The sequence below is a fragment of the Aspergillus tubingensis genome (genome assembly GCF_013340325.1).
Source record: "Aspergillus tubingensis WU-2223L DNA, scaffold_13, whole genome shotgun sequence".
Lineage (NCBI taxonomy): Eukaryota > Fungi > Ascomycota > Eurotiomycetes > Eurotiales > Aspergillaceae > Aspergillus > Aspergillus tubingensis.
In genome coordinates, this window is record NW_023336287.1 from 131,461 (window position 1) to 147,790 (window position 16,330).

The 16,330-nt window shown below is 48.4% G+C and overlaps 7 protein-coding genes across 7 annotated transcripts; 5 read left to right on the forward strand and 2 right to left on the reverse strand.

The window, feature by feature from the left end:
- Window positions 1–1,323: 1,323 nt before the first annotated feature.
- AtWU_10338 (DUF1996 domain-containing protein) lies at window positions 1,324–2,564 on the forward strand (the record flags this gene model as incomplete). Its single annotated transcript, XM_035505442.1, has 4 exons — window positions 1,324–1,653; window positions 1,735–1,856; window positions 1,916–2,096; window positions 2,148–2,564. The coding sequence occupies 4 exons, from the start codon at window positions 1,324–1,326 to the stop codon at window positions 2,562–2,564; spliced, it is 1,050 nt and encodes a 349-aa protein (XP_035361335.1).
- A 308-nt stretch (window positions 2,565–2,872) lies between these two features.
- Window positions 2,873–3,277, reverse strand: AtWU_10339 (uncharacterized protein; the record flags this gene model as incomplete). The annotated part of the gene is made up of 1 exon (XM_035505443.1): window positions 2,873–3,277. One exon carries the CDS (start codon window positions 3,275–3,277, stop codon window positions 2,873–2,875), a length of 405 nt encoding a protein of 134 aa, XP_035361336.1.
- Window positions 3,278–4,216: 939 nt separating this feature from the next.
- AtWU_10340 (uncharacterized protein) lies at window positions 4,217–5,593 on the forward strand (the record flags this gene model as incomplete). The annotated part of the gene is made up of 1 exon (XM_035505444.1): window positions 4,217–5,593. The coding sequence occupies one exon, from the start codon at window positions 4,217–4,219 to the stop codon at window positions 5,591–5,593; it is 1,377 nt and encodes a 458-aa protein (XP_035361337.1).
- Window positions 5,594–6,197: 604 nt separating this feature from the next.
- Window positions 6,198–7,532, reverse strand: AtWU_10341 (wax synthase family protein; the record flags this gene model as incomplete). The annotated part of the gene is made up of 2 exons (XM_035505445.1): window positions 6,198–6,640; window positions 6,698–7,532. 2 exons carry the CDS (start codon window positions 7,530–7,532, stop codon window positions 6,198–6,200), a joined length of 1,278 nt encoding a protein of 425 aa, XP_035361338.1.
- A 2,780-nt stretch (window positions 7,533–10,312) lies between these two features.
- Window positions 10,313–12,748, forward strand: AtWU_10342 (putative C6 transcription factor; the record flags this gene model as incomplete). Its single annotated transcript, XM_035505446.1, has 4 exons — window positions 10,313–10,864; window positions 10,917–12,494; window positions 12,542–12,616; window positions 12,668–12,748. 4 exons carry the CDS (start codon window positions 10,313–10,315, stop codon window positions 12,746–12,748), a joined length of 2,286 nt encoding a protein of 761 aa, XP_035361339.1.
- A 181-nt stretch (window positions 12,749–12,929) lies between these two features.
- AtWU_10343 (MAPEG family protein) lies at window positions 12,930–13,573 on the forward strand (the record flags this gene model as incomplete). The annotated part of the gene is made up of 3 exons (XM_035505447.1): window positions 12,930–12,934; window positions 12,991–13,283; window positions 13,371–13,573. 3 exons carry the CDS (start codon window positions 12,930–12,932, stop codon window positions 13,571–13,573), a joined length of 501 nt encoding a protein of 166 aa, XP_035361340.1.
- A 1,006-nt stretch (window positions 13,574–14,579) lies between these two features.
- pgxB (putative extracellular exo-polygalacturonase) lies at window positions 14,580–16,141 on the forward strand (the record flags this gene model as incomplete). Its single annotated transcript, XM_035505448.1, has 5 exons — window positions 14,580–14,921; window positions 14,987–15,154; window positions 15,218–15,391; window positions 15,455–15,700; window positions 15,752–16,141. The coding sequence occupies 5 exons, from the start codon at window positions 14,580–14,582 to the stop codon at window positions 16,139–16,141; spliced, it is 1,320 nt and encodes a 439-aa protein (XP_035361341.1).
- Between the last annotated feature and the right edge of the window lie 189 nt (window positions 16,142–16,330).

Sequence of the window (16,330 nt, forward strand, 5' to 3'; positions counted from 1 at the left end):
TCCACTTCTGTGCCCGGTCCGACGGATGCTAATGGCGTGACATCAGGTCTGATCCTAGCTGCTTATGCAAATGTTACTTCGGTAGTATATGCATGCATGGCCAGGCCGCCATAAACCACGGCCCAGAACTGAACGGTCAAATGGGGAGCTTGATGTTGTCAGCGGCGCTTAAGGCCGGGTGTCTTTGGTGTTTGGCCAGCGAGATTACGTCTGTATTTGCATTATGCGATCACAATTCAGCAGAGGGAGTTTCATATGCAAGAGCACGTTTTAATTAAGAGATAGCGTTGCGCTTGAATAATATAATCTAAGCGGACTTCCCAGCACATTGCACAAAAGCATGCAGTCATGGTAGAGAATTTCTAGATCATAAAGTACTCTTAAGTGGCTCCTCTCGGTTGGCTCTGCGCAACAACGTCTTTTAAGTCGAGGTAGTTTCCTTTGCAGTTCGTTGTAGTAGTAGCTTTCATTCAAAACAAAGAAGGAAATGCAGTCGAATAGTATTGACGTAATGATGTATATGTAATATAGTGCTAGATAGAACGGCAAAATATATGTATAAACAATACTACGACTACTATCACACCTCTCCATCCAGAATTGCTCCCCAGCAGGAGAACAACCGAGTCCTACATATTTCACGTCAATGCCTCGGTCACATTACCCACCAAGCCCATGCATCTTAACCTGTAAACCACCAACTTGAGCTGTAGCATAAACCATTATCTATAGCATCTATCAATACTAGTAATTCAACACATCACACATATCTACACAATCAGATTCTCCACCAAACCGGTCAATCCATCATCCATCCTACCAGCAACCCCTTCCTGAGCACAAGGAAAAAAATAAACGAATAAACACAGCCCCTGCAGAGCATCTACACCATCACTGCTCTACACGGTACATACATACAATACACAGGGGACACGTGTCCTACATGCATCACCAACATAACATAGCATTCCTCGGAGATATCCTCAGAGGCTGAGATATTTGCGGTGGCGCTTGGAATGTGTAATCTCCAGAGTACAGATGCCCGGGCGGAAAACAAGCACCCAGGAGGCGCTGAAGGTGGAGGTTAAATGGACGTGAGGAATGACGGGACGGAATATATTGAGTTTGGCTAGGCTTTGCTTTTTTATCTTTGTATGAATTTTGCGTCTTTGCTTCTTTTCAATTGCTTTTACTCTTGTGGCCTGAGATACTGCTTTCGCGGATTGCAAGTGCAATTCCTACGCTGCTTTGCTACGCTGTTTGCTATATGAATGAAGCAAATGTGTCTCTGTCTGTTGAATGAGGAAAAGAACGGACAGCATTATGTGGAACCGCTACATCGCAGCGCTACTTCTGCTCAGCAGCGGTAGCAATGTCCTTGCGAAGCAGCGCACGACAGACGAGTTTACCTTCAGCTGCGATCCATTGACGACTCAACTGTCCGACCCAATAGTCGCGCCGGGGAAGCCATCTACGCATACACATGTTGTTACTGGGGGGACAGCATTCCAGCGAACAATGAATGAGAGCACAGCGCAGAATGCAAAGGGGACGACGTGCGAAGTGGATATTGATAGGAGTAATTATTGGGTTCCGCAGCTTTATCATCGCATGAGGAATGGGTCGTTTGAGCTCGTGGAGTATCAGTCCAGTGTAGGTATTGCTTTGGACTTCGTTTGAGAGTCCTAAAAGCTTGATTGAGGGTGGAGAGGAACTGGCTAATGAGTTAGATAGAGTATCTATTACTTTGATCGAGCGTGTAATTATACGGCCGGTGCTACGGATTGTGATGAGAAGCTGGTTCCGCTGGCGCCGCCGAAAGGTCTGCGCATGCTTGCTGGGGATCCGAGTCTTCGGTTTGTTCGCCTATTCTCTATTCCGATGTCTGACAGTGCTGATATCAGAATGGGAACAGGACCTATAATGATTCGAACTGGTCCCAGCGTGCCATCAGTCATATGTGCATTGGCAAAGATGGAAGCTCGAATGAGACAAAAGGCTTGCCTCAGCAGCCTTGTGAAATGTTGAGGTCGCAGGTTTTTATGCCCTCCTGCTGGGATGGAGAGAACCTGGACAGCTCAGATCATAAGAGTCATGTAGGTGTCGTTGTCTGCGAGCACTTGGGGGTTTTCTGACAGTACTTGTAGATGGCGTATCCCGACGCTGGAGACTATAACAAGGGTGTTTGTCCCAAGTCTCATCCCTTTGCGATATATTCCATCTTTCTGGAATTTTTTTTCAACACAGCACCCCATCCAGATTACAAGAACTGGATATATGCGACAGGTGATGAAACCGGATACGGCTTGCACGGAGATTTCATGTACGGTTGGACAGACCAGGTCGCCTTGCAGCAAGCTATAGACACCTGTACCGGTCCACAAGGATTGACCGACCCAGACTGCTCGATAACGAGGAACCAAACAAGAGACTTGGCCCCGATGCCGCAGCCATTGGATGTTCCTGCACCGAAAGACAACATCGGTCAACATGGCCCCGTTAATAGATTGCCCGGTCACCGTAACTGGGCGACTAAGCATAACAATTCGACATTGCATGGGTAAGCTAGGCCTGCATACGTCGACATCGAGTTCGTGTATATAGCTTTGATGAGATGACGTAGTATCGACATTAGATTGCACACATTTCCGCGACTGTAAACTGCCGATATTTGGGTGACCTGGAACGCGAGGGAAACAGCTGCTTGTGTTGAGGCTTCCAATTGTGGTGACTAGTATGCTGGTTTCAGACGCGTGAGTCCCGGCCTCAGATCCTGCAGAGTGCCGGGTTGAATGATATCCAAGGGGATAGGTAGCCATCATCAGGAGAGCCCAGTCCATGAGTTGCGTATGCACTTGCAGCGATCGCAAAATCAACCAACGTATCCCATCCCCTTTCTCCACCATTTCCAGACACCCCGTTGTTCCATTAAACTCCCAAACTCCTTGACGGTTTCTACCTCTGACACACCGGCCCTTATATCCCTCATTCTTGTCTGGTGGGATGACTGCTTCTGATCATGAAGGTCTGTCTGATTCTCGTCGTGGAGGGGTCCTGGTCGCGTGGCTAGTTGAAAATCCTTGTACCGAAGTTTTCGAACGACAGTCACCCAAGACTCAACAGCGGATTGGTCTTTCGCCTCGACATACATTATCCCTGGACAACCACCGGAGCGCAGAAGCACGAAGCAATTGTGTATATCGGCTGCGCGTTTCAGCGCAGACACCTTTTTGCGGGAGGTGATGTGGTGGGTTCGGATGAGGGCGTTGTAGAACATCGTTCTTTATCTGTGTAATCTGGGTTAAGCCATTGGGTTTTGCTGACTATCTGACATTTCTGTGAAGGACAGGTAACAGGGTTTTCTGCGGTGGAGGAGCTGGATGCCGCCCGCAAAGGAGTAGGGGAAGTATTTGCTCGGAAGATTGATGATGAAAAGAGTCGAAGTGTTCGGACTTCGTCGCCCGCATCAGGGCTTGGAAGCGCTATGGGTGACAGTTGTGCGACCTAGGCCGATTCAATTCTCTGTTGGCCTTGATGGTACACAGGAGGAGCTCTGAGAGTAACAAAAGTGGAACCGTACGACGTAGTCCACGGCAAGTTGTGGTCTCGGCTATTGCCAATTCATCAACCCAATCAATGATCGCGGCTGAGCCATCCTTGGTTGATCTGTGGAACTCCAGCATAAACTTCAACTTCATCTTCAAATTTTTGTGTATATAAATGCTTGTGCCTTGATCTAAGATGGTTAGTTAACCTCATATAATGCTGAGTCACAACCGAAAAAATTACTGTCCCCTTGACAGCTTCATCACTCCGAAATTCGTGCTAACGTATATTGCAAAAACATATATATACCATGATATATTTTTGGAGACAGTTGGGAAAGGCCACTACCGACCTCCTTGTATCACTTCGGACCACCCGATACCATGGAGTTCCCCTTTTCCCTGTCTCTTGAATGGTTTTTTTCCATTCATTGTATTCCACTTTCTCAGCCTTGGCTATCATTTGGACCGGCATCCAGCATGGGAGTTTTCGGATTTCACCTCACAAGTCCCTGAACCTATGGTAGATGCTGGATTATAAAAGGTGTCCAGCTAGCTTGTTCATTAATCTTCCATTCACTTTTACACCTCTATCTCGACATCGATCCTTCCCATACAACAGCATCTAGCGAAAGCATTTTCCTTCACATTTGATCGCTCTGATAGCCAGAATGAGTCTTTTAAACCTACCGCAGGAGATCTTGGTGCTCATAATATCTAAGTTGCATGAATCCGGCGACTATAACACCTTGTTAAAGCTTTGCCAAACTTCAAAGACTGTATGTGCCCTCGTCCAGCCCAAAATCTTCCGCCAATATCCGAAATGGTGTTTTATCGAGGACACATGGTGGATACCTGTGTTTAAACACCACATTGGTTCTCTTATCTGCTTCATACGAACTGTTATTGAACGGCCTGACTTGGGAGCCTGTGTACGCAGTTTGACCGTGGAGGCGTTCAACCAGAGGTCTTATTTACCGCAAGACTGGGAGAAAAAACTCCTGAAGGACTTATTTGAGATGTTTGCAAGAGCAGCTAACCAACTTCCAGCGAGCTGGAAGCAACAATATTTGACAGCTCCCGATGAAGTACATTCAAACTCATTACTCATGCTTCTTATAACGCTGACGCCTAAATTGGAAACATTACGTCTCAAAATCACTAATGAAGGCCTGGAAGGATTGGAAGGGTTGGAGCCGCTCTGGGAACGAGATTCTCAGAGCATGCGCAGCCATGGGTATCTCGCCAACTTGAAAGAACTTGATATTAAATGTGGTGAAATACTTCACAAATCGATGAGAGGTTTGTTTCATCTCATGCATCTGCCCAACTTGAACGAGCTCACGTTGTGTGACGCTGATGAGGATGGCCCTGGCTGTCCACCTCTTGAACTTCTTCTACCCAAGTCTCTTAGTATTACGACACTGAAATTGGTAGGAGTTAAGTTTCATCAAGCAACATTGCGCCAAATGGTTCATGCATGCAGGAGTCTGAAGGTATTCTGGTATTATCCGGCCTGGAACTCTGAAGATGCTTCTCATCCCAAAAGATCCGATCTAGTATCAATCCTGAAGCCTCATCAAAACAGCCTCCAGGAAATTGACGCCGAATTGGACGCTGTGAGGCTCCATGACTTTAGTGAATATGGCTCATTTACAGCCTTCACAAGCCTCACACATCTTGGCCTGGAGCAGATTGGGCTGAAAGATGCCGCAGACCTTCCAGGCTCTCTAGAACACCTGGAACTTCTGATGTGTGCTCAACCTGTATTTGAGTTTCTCACCAGCCTGATATCAAAGAGCAAGATCGGCCAATTGGCTTTAAAATCCCTCACAATATACCAATATGGGGACACCCACTCAAGGGAATGCAATTGGATCCTCGGGATCAAACCTTTTCCTGAATTATGGGAAACTGAGGAGGGCAGACTGGAAATGATGAAGGCGTGTCGACGCTTGGACGATCTCATCGAAACGGCGGACTTTTCAGTCGAAATTCTCTGCTGTCCGGCCTGGAAGACGTACCTCGATTTAGAAGGAAAAGCTTAGGACGGGTTCGCATTATCCCCATTTTCGGAAGGAGTACAAGTATGTGCGTGTTTGAGAGGGAATTCTAGAACAACCATCTTATTTCGGTGATTCGTTGTCATTCATTCATCTAGCTTTATATACGATTTCTCAAGAGTCTGATGACACTCTGTTCATGTAAGTTTGGCTTCCAGCATGCTTCGCTTGTATCATTGCTGAGAGAGAGGATATCCTGTAACAATAAAACTGTAGCAGTAATGATACAAAAGTGCTGAATTTTGTATAACATTTGATATTACTTTAGGGATCTGTAGTCTGGCAGTTAGTTATTATAATGCCCAGTCCAAATATATCACTATATAATGCCCATGAATGTTGGATCACTATTTCCAGCTAAACACACACTATGGCATACAACTTCTAGCTAACAACCAAAACCCTAACAGGATCCAATCCAAATCTTGTAACCTAGAGAAGCAATTGTATAAGATGGTATCATATCGCTATGCCAAAACAAAAAACAAATCAAGGAACGTTCACCAACCCCACATAACATCACACCCTTCCCCCCTTGTAGTGAAGAAACAGTCTATATATAACAACCACCACCAATAAAGAACCAAACCTAAACCCCAAGCACCACCCCCCAGAAACTAACCGGCATCGGAATGGATTCAATCGCCTCCGGCAGTCTACTATAATTCAAAAACCATGGACTAGTATAATAGCCCCACGCGGCCACGAACGCCGCATCCACGAGCCAAATAACGACTCGAGAGATGTTATTCTTCGCGGGAAGGACACGCGGCAGAATCTGATCGGAAATGATCTGCTGCACGACCACACATGCTGGCAGAACGCAGAAGAAGAACATCATCATGGACGCGGCGAACCAGTCCTTCGAGACGGCGTAGGTGCCTGCTGCGTGAACGACGCCTGATACCATGAAGGAGAGGCAGACGACGAGAAGGCGTTTGAGGCCTAGGGGCCATGAGTCCGGGATGAGGGAGAGGGAGAGGGCCAGGAACGGGCGACGACAGAGGTCGTGCCACATTTTGCCCCAGATGTCTGGATTGTTACTTTGTTAGTCTTGCTGTGCGTGGAGGGACTGGGTGTCTGACTTACCTCGTAGGCTAAAGGTGAACATGTATCGGATTGTTCCAAAGACAGGCGGATACATCCATGGTTCCGCTGCGAGCTGTGGAGAGATGATCCGAAGCACACCGACGGAAATTACGCCGGTGGCGGCGTGGATTCCGTCTACGAAGGCGTAAGAGGCCATCCAGTGTACTGGTGGGAGGATGAACAACCGAATCACGCCCTCAGTCGTGGCCGGGGATGCTTGGATGTCCAGCACATTGGTCAGGAATGTCTCTACGAAGTTGCTGACGCTGGAGTAGTTCCGTCCAATGGCTGACTGATACGAGTCGATGATAAAGTAGGCTACCAGAGCCCGAACGATCTTGCCTCTCAAGAACGAGAAGCGGTCGTCATCTGCTACCAGGACGATGTCCTCGCGTTTAGGAACGCACCCATTTGCGCCGTCCGGGACAGCTTCGAGCTTCCGAACGGGAGGCTGGTACTTGGGAGAGCCGTAGCTCCAACCCACAGCGCGCGGGTTGATGATTAGATCGCAGATCTGAGCAAAACGCTTCCACCCTAGCGTGGGAGATATGGGTTCCCATGTATATACGGGTGAAGAGGATAGGTAAGACACTCTTTGCAGGCGCTTCAAGTGACTCAGATCATGGACCATGAGGAGTTCCACAGCGCGGATGACAAAGGAGGTGGAGAGAAATGCATTGGTATATCTTATAAAGTCCCTGGTGTCGGGCGGGTAGAAAATAGCGCAGCAGGCGCTGAGGACGATGATGCCATAGAGGGTGTCTCTCAGACCCGGAAGCAAGGGGAACTTGACATGTAGAAATAAAGCCGCAATCAAGGCCGGCAGGGTGTACATGTTGTGGAAGAGGTGAGTTTCAAGCCGGAAACTCCAGGAGATAACATCTGCATGCGGAAAAAGACAAGGAAAATAAAGCAACGCGATCTAAGCTGAGGTGAAGAAGAGTTGAAGGTATTCAAATAACATGGTTGGAGTGGCGGCGATTGGGTGTCTTTTGGCGCGGCTGATCATCCGCGCGGGCCCGCATTAATCAGCGGTATCGGAATCTGATATCCACTCCGGTTTCCCACTTTCGGGGATATCGGACAACTTGTTGGACTGTGTGCCAGATCATCGTGATGGGGAGAGTGATGAACTGTGCCTCGGAAATGATGGGACTCTCATAATGTTGCGCACGAGGCAGTTATACCCCTCTCCAACGAAGTCGGCTTTCGAATCCGCCTGTTCCCGGCGGGCGACAACTGGCGAGAAACTCCGTGGAATAGCGCGAATGCCAGGGCTGACTGTTCTGAATGACCATTTTCAAGCTGCAGTGCGCAGACGACATGGTACTGTCTCGCCGTCTTGCATTTTTTGCTCATTTTGCACTATTTAAATCTTCGTAGCCCTATGATAACCTCCATTTACGGCCTCGATCCTATTATTAAGCTGCACCTGCCACCTGACTGGACGACTCATCTCGTTGTTAGCATAGCCCACTTAGAGCAAGCGCACAATGATGAGTATAGTAGATTTTAACCAGATATTGCTTACGCGCCGCCAGTAATGGTAGACGTCCAGGAAGAACACGAGGTAGACCGTATACATCTAATCAAATCAGACGAAGTGTTGATCCGCTGGAAGAATGGAGAGGTAACATGGGAACAACCTGACAATGTCAAAGGCGATATAACAGAAATGCTGAAAGCATATCAGAAAGGTTAGAGACAGAACGTTTTACACCGATCAGCTGCGTTCTGACCCACAGAGTGGAACACGAAGTGAGAGCAGGCCAGGCGTAAAAATGCGAACAATGCCCCAATGGAACGCGCATCTATCAGACGCTCGGGTTTGCACTATCGTGCACGACATGGTGGCTGCTACCACTCGTGGACAGAGATGGGCAGCTGATCTCATTCGCAAAGGGGATATTAGGCTCGATAGAGTACCTCGCGGACTCACAATGTGGCTAGAATATAGCGGTGCTCGTTGGTACCAGTTTGCTTCAAAATGCTATTTGATGCTAGCTCGGACGAGGTTGATGAGAAGCAAATGGGAGAACAAGCAGGGGGTAGGTAGAAGGGGGCACCATCAGTACTAGGATTACCCATGCCCTCCTCGTCACCATCTGCTTCTCTCATGGGCGACTAAGACACTTACTCTGGTATGCTACTATGTACTGATAGGATTCCATACTCACACTGGGCCCTATTATGATTCTAGGAGAAGCCAGACCTGTTTAGGGGTTTGAATTCAACTACTGTTCCTTCAGTGGTATTTAATATTCGATATAGCAAATGGTAGTCCTGCTTAGGAGCCAATAGAGACATGCGAATGTATGGAACAGGTTAAGTGAATATGGTACTATGAATGAAGTGGTCAGGAACCTGTCAGTGATAAGTGGAAGGGAGCTTGGAAGTGGACAAGATGTCCTATAGGTGGGCTCAGACTATCACGTAAGAAACATGCTACGTTGAGACCGGATCACCAAGCTAACATCATGAGGCTAGTCTAGCCCCGCTCTTGGGAGGGAATACTTTCACATGGAAGCTGATCAAAACCCAAACGCTGGGCTCCCACTATACATGGCGTACTTACGTGGTCTTGCCCCGGAATTGATGACTTTGATAGGAGCTGACACCAACATGAGTCTGATGCGTTGTAAACTTGTGAGTCTTTCAGGCTCAGAATTCTTTCAAATACTAGAGGAGATTATTGTTTATGCTCGGGGTTAGCTAGGCCCGAAGGCCGAGATGCAACAGACTGTTTTGCCTTAGCAGCTTATTGTTCACGGTATCTATCGACGGTTTGTAACTATGAGGTCATAGTTATGTCCCTGCGATAGAAGTAAAACCATGCCAGTCAGTGCCTGAAATTTAGTTATTTCTCTTGTTTTGAGTTTCACTGATCTATTATTCATCGGTGGGAAAAGAGCGTAAGATACAAGCACTTGTGCAATGTTCAGCCTTATGGGAAATGGAGCTAGACCAAATTCAGCTAAAGTCGGCATCAGATGTTGTCACGCTTGCCGTTCCCTCCACTAATCTTTCAGAAGAGACGCCCTTCTATATACTAGATACAGTATAAATAGAACCTAGCTTGTTTCAATCCATATATAAAGACACTGCCCGGAATGACTACTCAACCAGAAAAGTTCCCCTTAGTTCACTGCCTTTTCATGTTGTGGATCACTGACAAACTTGCTTACGTCAGGGAAGCTAGCCCAAAAACGTAACTCCGAGTACTCGGACATCCACATCAAGCAAGTCCGATGCGTAATCCCGGATGACTCCTGAAAGAGGCCGACTAAACCATCGACTAACTAGATACTACTAAGAATCAAAAGTACCCCCAGGCTGCCACTAACCACTCAAGCCCATCAAGTGCCACACTCCCTGAATGACCACGTCTTTCTCCTGAACCAAATTAGGCAGCGAAGCCCGTGGGGCTCGGCCGTAAGCTTACAGATCAGATAAGACTTTAATGTTGCCGGTCGCTGCCCTCCGCTTCATCTTCAACTTCACGACACTCCACCACCGATAGAACTGCATCAGGTGACTTGGCACGGTCGGTCCAACCCAGCACCATCAGTCACATCATCGCCGCCAAACAAGAACATCGCTCTATCCAACAAGGCCATGGATGAAGACCACTCCCCAAAGTCTCCGCCGCGACGGCGCAGACCACCCCTATCTTGTACCATTTGCAGGCGTCGCAAGTTAAAATGCGACCGCTCTCTGCCATGTGGGCAATGCGCGAAGTCCAAAACGCCAGATCAATGCATCTACGTTGGCCCTCAGGCGCCGGGGTCGGGGAGCGCTTCCCGCACCCCGCCAGAACGCGTGCGTATCTCCAGCAGTCGAGCCAGTCCGGCGCACGGGGGCGTCTACGTCTTTGATTCCAAGCACCAGTCCACCAACAGGGTCACCAAGCCGAAAGTGCGGTCAGACGAGTTGCACGAATTGCGCAGTCGCATCCAGTTCCTGGAAAGCGCTCTCTCCAAAACTGGGTCGATGCACACCCCAGAAAGTCTGGGTGGTGACTCGGTAGACATCGGGCATCGTTCGGGTCCGGAGTCGCAGAACCTCATTGACAATGTGAAAGATCTTCCCGATCGGTGTTGTTTTCGGGGGAAGAAAATCCGCACGCGATTCGTTGGGCGGAGCCATGCGTCCGTCTCTTTGTCTTTTGTAAGTGTGTGTTGTGCCATGGCTGATTCGTGGATGGTGCTAATTTCCGCAGTTTGATGATGTTGGCAAATTCATGCGGGGCCGCCGCAGTACGATGAAGAGAATCCCCAATTACAAGAAATTCAAGAACTTCAAAGGGGAGATATGGGCTCGAGAGCGACAGGAGCACCAGCGTGCCTATCAGCAAAAGTCTCCCTCGCTTGAGGAGATGGTTCCGCCTCGACAAGTTGCTGACGAACTACTCAATTTGTATCTGACCACATTTGAGACGACACACCGTATTTTGCATATCCCAACCTTCCTGGAGCAGTACGAAAACCTCTGGTCGGGAGTGCAGCCGAAAGAACCGTCTTTTGTGGCGAAGCTTCTGGCATTGATGGCAGCCAGTTGCTGTTTTCTGAGCCCGAACACTAAGATCAATGGCGAGAGCAGGGTGTATCAGGCAGCCGCTGAATGGATTGCCGGTGTTCGGTCGTGGATTGCGTTCACGATGGTCAGCTCGACCATCGATTTCAACATTCTTCAGATCGAGTGTCTTTTGATGATTGCACGGCAGGCCGATGCTATTGACGGGGACATTGTGTGGATCTCCTCGGGCTCGCTCATACGGACTGCCATGACCATGGGACTGCATCGGGATCCTCATCGATTTGGTAAGATGACAAAATTCTGGGCCGAGATGCGTCGGCGGCTGTGGGCAACCATTTTGGAGCTTGACTTGCAGTCGTCCTTGGATGGCGGTATGCCGCCTACGATCGACCTGGACGAATACGATTGCGAGGCGCCCTCTAATCTGGACGATTCTCAGCTGACGGAAAATATGGTCGATGACCCTGTTCCCAAAGATATAGGGGTATACACACAAAGCACCTTTCAGGTTTTGCTTCTGCAGTCACTGCCCCTGCGAATCCGCATCGCCAAAGCCATTAACAGTCTGAAACTTACGATATCATATGATGAGGCCTTGCGGCTGAGCGAAGAGCTGATCCAACTCATGCACTTTGGCTTGGAGATCTTCCAGAAGGCCGGACCGGGCCCGTCATTCGCGCAGTCAATGTTGGCATTTCTGTTGCGGCGGTCGATTTTGGTTCTGAATCGGCCTTTTGCGCTGAGTATTATCCGGTCGCCCAAATTCTCTTACTCGCGGAAGATCTGCCTTGAGTCCGCATTGGACATCCTCTCTCACCACGATCCCCCGGCGAGCTCACAGGTGAACCCGCATCTGGGGCAACTGAGCGGAGGAATGTTTCGCGACGAATTCTTGCACGCTGCTCTGACAGTATGCGTTGAACTGTACCTGCAGGCAGGCGAGTTCAACACACAGAACACATCGACAATGCAGTCCAGCGCGCTGACATCATTGAACGATCTGGTACGGTCGCAGCAGGAGGTCATGATTGGGGCAGTCGAGCGAACGATTGAAACATTTGGAAGCCGAATCACGCCAAACGGCAAGGGAGGGAAGGCTTTCTTTTTTCCGACGCTCGCTTTGTCATCGGTGAAGGCGCGACTGCGAGGGGAAGATCCGCAGAAGGCATTAGAGCAGGATGCTATGCAATGTATGCAGATGAGCGAGCAGATGTTGCAGGGGGCAAGCTGGGAGACGGTCCGAGCCAAGGCTACGTCGACAGTAAGTGTACAGTTCGTGTTTTTATTGATATATGCTAACAGATGTAGCCGGTTTCTACACCATCGTTGAATCTCGAGACGCCGGAAATGCAATTCGACCCTGCGTCGTATGGGTTAGATACGGTAAGTTCTCTTGTTTGACCATATGATGTGGATTAATGCTAATGGACGCAGTCTGAATTCGGGACACTATTTGACCTCAACGACTTTGCGATCCCCGATATGTGGGATCAGGACTTTCTGGCGCTATTGTAGATAAGGGTTGGTAGTACCGAGGCGTTGGGACAGCGATTTATTGTGATCAAGGATAAAAGTTTCATGTGAAGCCGACAGGCTATGATGTACGATATGACTGCCGATCATTCCATAGATATAGCTAGTATATAATCTCTCCCATCTCAACAGCACGAACATCTCCTAACTAAGCACCACAACCATGTCGTAAGTCACCCCGTCACTTTACACTACAGTACATCCTACTAAATGACCAATATTAGTTCCCTCCTCACAATCCTCGGCCTCACAGCCCCAGAAGGCCTCGACCTCCCCAACCGCGCTATCCCCTACCTCCTCTTCAACTGGTTCTACGCCTACGGCATTCTCAGCACCCGGCCTGCGAAACGTCTCCTCCGTATCGACCATAACGTCGCGCCCAGAGATGACCTGAAAGTCTACGGCGAGGCAGCCGTGCAAGCGGGAAAAATCACCCGCAGACAGTTGGATCGACTCAAGCGGCAGGAGGCAGCGCATGCCAATGCCGTCGAAGGATTCCCGTTATTTGTGGCGGCTGGTGCGTGACCATACCTTATATCCCAACTGCCAATGTTCCTCCTTGGCATCATAGATAAACCGCTAATCATGTATCTGGGAGATATAGTGGTAGTAGCACTGCACACAGGCCTCCCCAACGACGTGATCAACGGTATCGGGGCATGGTACACGATATCCAGGATTCTGTTTGGGCTTGCATATGTGTTTATTGAATCGGAGACGTTGAGCTTTTCGCGGTCGGTGTTGTGGTGGTCTGGGAATATCAGTTGTATTACTGCTTTGGTGTTGGGAGGGAGGAAGTTGAATTGATTTAGTTGTCTGGATGGTGAGGGTTTTCTGATTTTGGGATGGGAATAATAAATGGATGATGGGGGTGGATGTGTGTGGGGATAAGTCGGAGATTGGGATCGCCTGTTGGGAATGATCTGCGGGGGTTTAGTGGGGAAGATAGATGTTTGGACCGAGGTAGACTTGTTTTTTGGGGCAGCTGATTTATGAGTTTTATTGGAATTTGTAGTATACTTTTAGATTTGAAATGGGTATGCATAAGGCTGGGAGTTGTGTTATGGTTGCTTATTAACGTTGTTTAATTATTTCATTAGTTATGTTAATGTGTATAGTTCTAACTGTGGATAGTTGTATAGAAGCGATGTGCATCAAATCTGAGCTCTTTGACAGGCAGGTACATACTACAGGGGTTACTATGATGAAATAAAGATATTAGTGAGAATCTAAAACCAGTTATTCCTGCAATAATATATGGATTACAGTTGTGCTGTCAGAACAGTTGAGTCATGCTATGCTGCAATACAGCAATCCTCTACGCGAATACCTACACCACGGAGGATGTCATCCCACCAGCAAACCCACAACAGCAACATTCCCAGTTCACTCTACATATACTAGTACACCATGATCAGTTAATATCCTTACAACTCGCTTGTTTCTCCACAACATTCAACACATCACCCCATTACTCATTCATACCCGAATCACCGTGAGTCACCCTCGATTGGTGGGAAATTCCACCAGCTGCCTCACAGACAATCCGGGGAAATTGTGCCAGCTCAGGCCGGCCCCGTGCACCAGCCAAGATCACGATGACAGGTGGAAATTGTTCTCCCCGGTTTCCCCGTGGGGTTTACCCCAATTCTTCCCCAGATTATTGAGATTGCTATGATGTTATCGATCGTATGTATCTGGGGTACATACAGATAGACCTACCTAGAAAATTTATATATTAGACAATCAATGTCTGTTTACTTTCACTGAGACTGAAGTAAAAGCAAACGGCAGAAAAGATTAAGCCTGCAAAATGCATCTTCTCCCCTTAACCCTCTTCCTCACCGTCGCTTTCGGCGTCTCCGTCCCCAGATCTCCCCTCATCCCCGGCGCACAAATCATCCCTGCGTCCAACACAGCACATCTACACGCCATTGGAGCTCAATATCCCAAGTATCCAGACCGCGAGACAGTTACTATTCGGCCCTCGAGGAACGAACTGGACGATGTGTCCAGTGACTTCCTCTGGGGCTTGAAGCAGGCGAATCATGGTGGTCGGTTATTGTTGAAGCGGGGGGAGACCTACGTGATTGGGAAGAAGTTGGACTTGACCTTCTTGGATAATATTGAGGTGCAGCTTGAGGGGGAGATTCAGGTACATTCCTTCCATTTCTTCAGTGAGAAATCATGATATGGGATACTAACTCTAGTGGTATGTAGTTTACAAACAACATCACCTACTGGCAAGCCAACAACTTCTACTACGACTTCCAGAAGTCCATCACCTTCTGGCGCTGGGGTGGTCAGGATATCAAGATCTTCGGGAGTGGTGTGCTGAACGGCAATGGGCAGAAATGGTATGATGAGTTTGCAGGAAAGGAGATCTTGGTATGTCACATCCATATACCTCCCTGCAAGGAAAAAATATGCTGATGATGGCAATAACGATAGGACTCGGACAACACATTCTACCGCCCCATCCTCTTCCTCACTGATAACGCAACCCGCGTCTCGGTCGAGGGCATCACGCAGCTGAACTCGCCGTGCTGGACGAACTTTTTCGTTCGCACTAATGATGTCTCCTTTGATAATGTGTACATTCATGCGTTTTCGACTAATGCTTCGGTCAGTTCCATCTTCTCTGGCGTCTAGTTTGATTCCAATGGTATCAATGCTAACTGATGACAGTCCGACCCCGCCAACACCGACGGTATGGACTCTCTTGAGGTCGACGGCGTCAGTTTCACCAATATGCGCATTGATGTCGGAGATGACTGCTTCTCGCCAAAGCCGAACACGACCAACATTTTCGTTCAGAACATGTGGTGCAACAACACGCACGGCGTGAGTATGGGTAGTATTGGCCAGTACGCGGGCGAGATGGATATCATTGAGAACGTGTACATTGAGAATGTGACGTTGCTGAATGGACAGGTACGTCGCTCGTCACCCACTGCCCCATATTACAAGACTGATGTGAAATAGAACGGCGCCCGTCTCAAGGCCTGGGCCGGCCAAGACGTCGGCTACGGCCGCATCAACAACGTCACCTACAAGAACATCCAGATCCAGAACACGGATGCGCCGATCGTGTTGGACCAGTGCTACTTTGATATCAACGCTACAGAGTGTGCGGAGTACCCGTCTGCGGTGAACATTACCAACATCTTGTTTGAGAATATTTGGGGTTCATCCTCGGGTAAAGATGGCAAGATTGTGGCCGATCTGGTGTGTTCGCCAGATGCGGTGTGCACGAATATTACCCTGTCAAATGTCAATATAACGAGCCCCAAGGGAACTGCGGAGATTGTGTGTGATGATATCCAGGGTGGAATTGGGGTGGATTGTGTGAGTGATGATAGTGTTACGCGGTAGATACTGGGGTGGTCCCTTCGGGTCTGCCGTGATGATTATGTCACTTATGGTAGTAAAACAAACAAATAGAACTATGTTTATTTACTGATTACATTCCTCTTATTAGTAAAGCACGCAATGTGGTACGACACTGAGTACCTTGGTAAACCAAAATATCTACTAGTACTACCTTGTAGACAAGAGGACCTT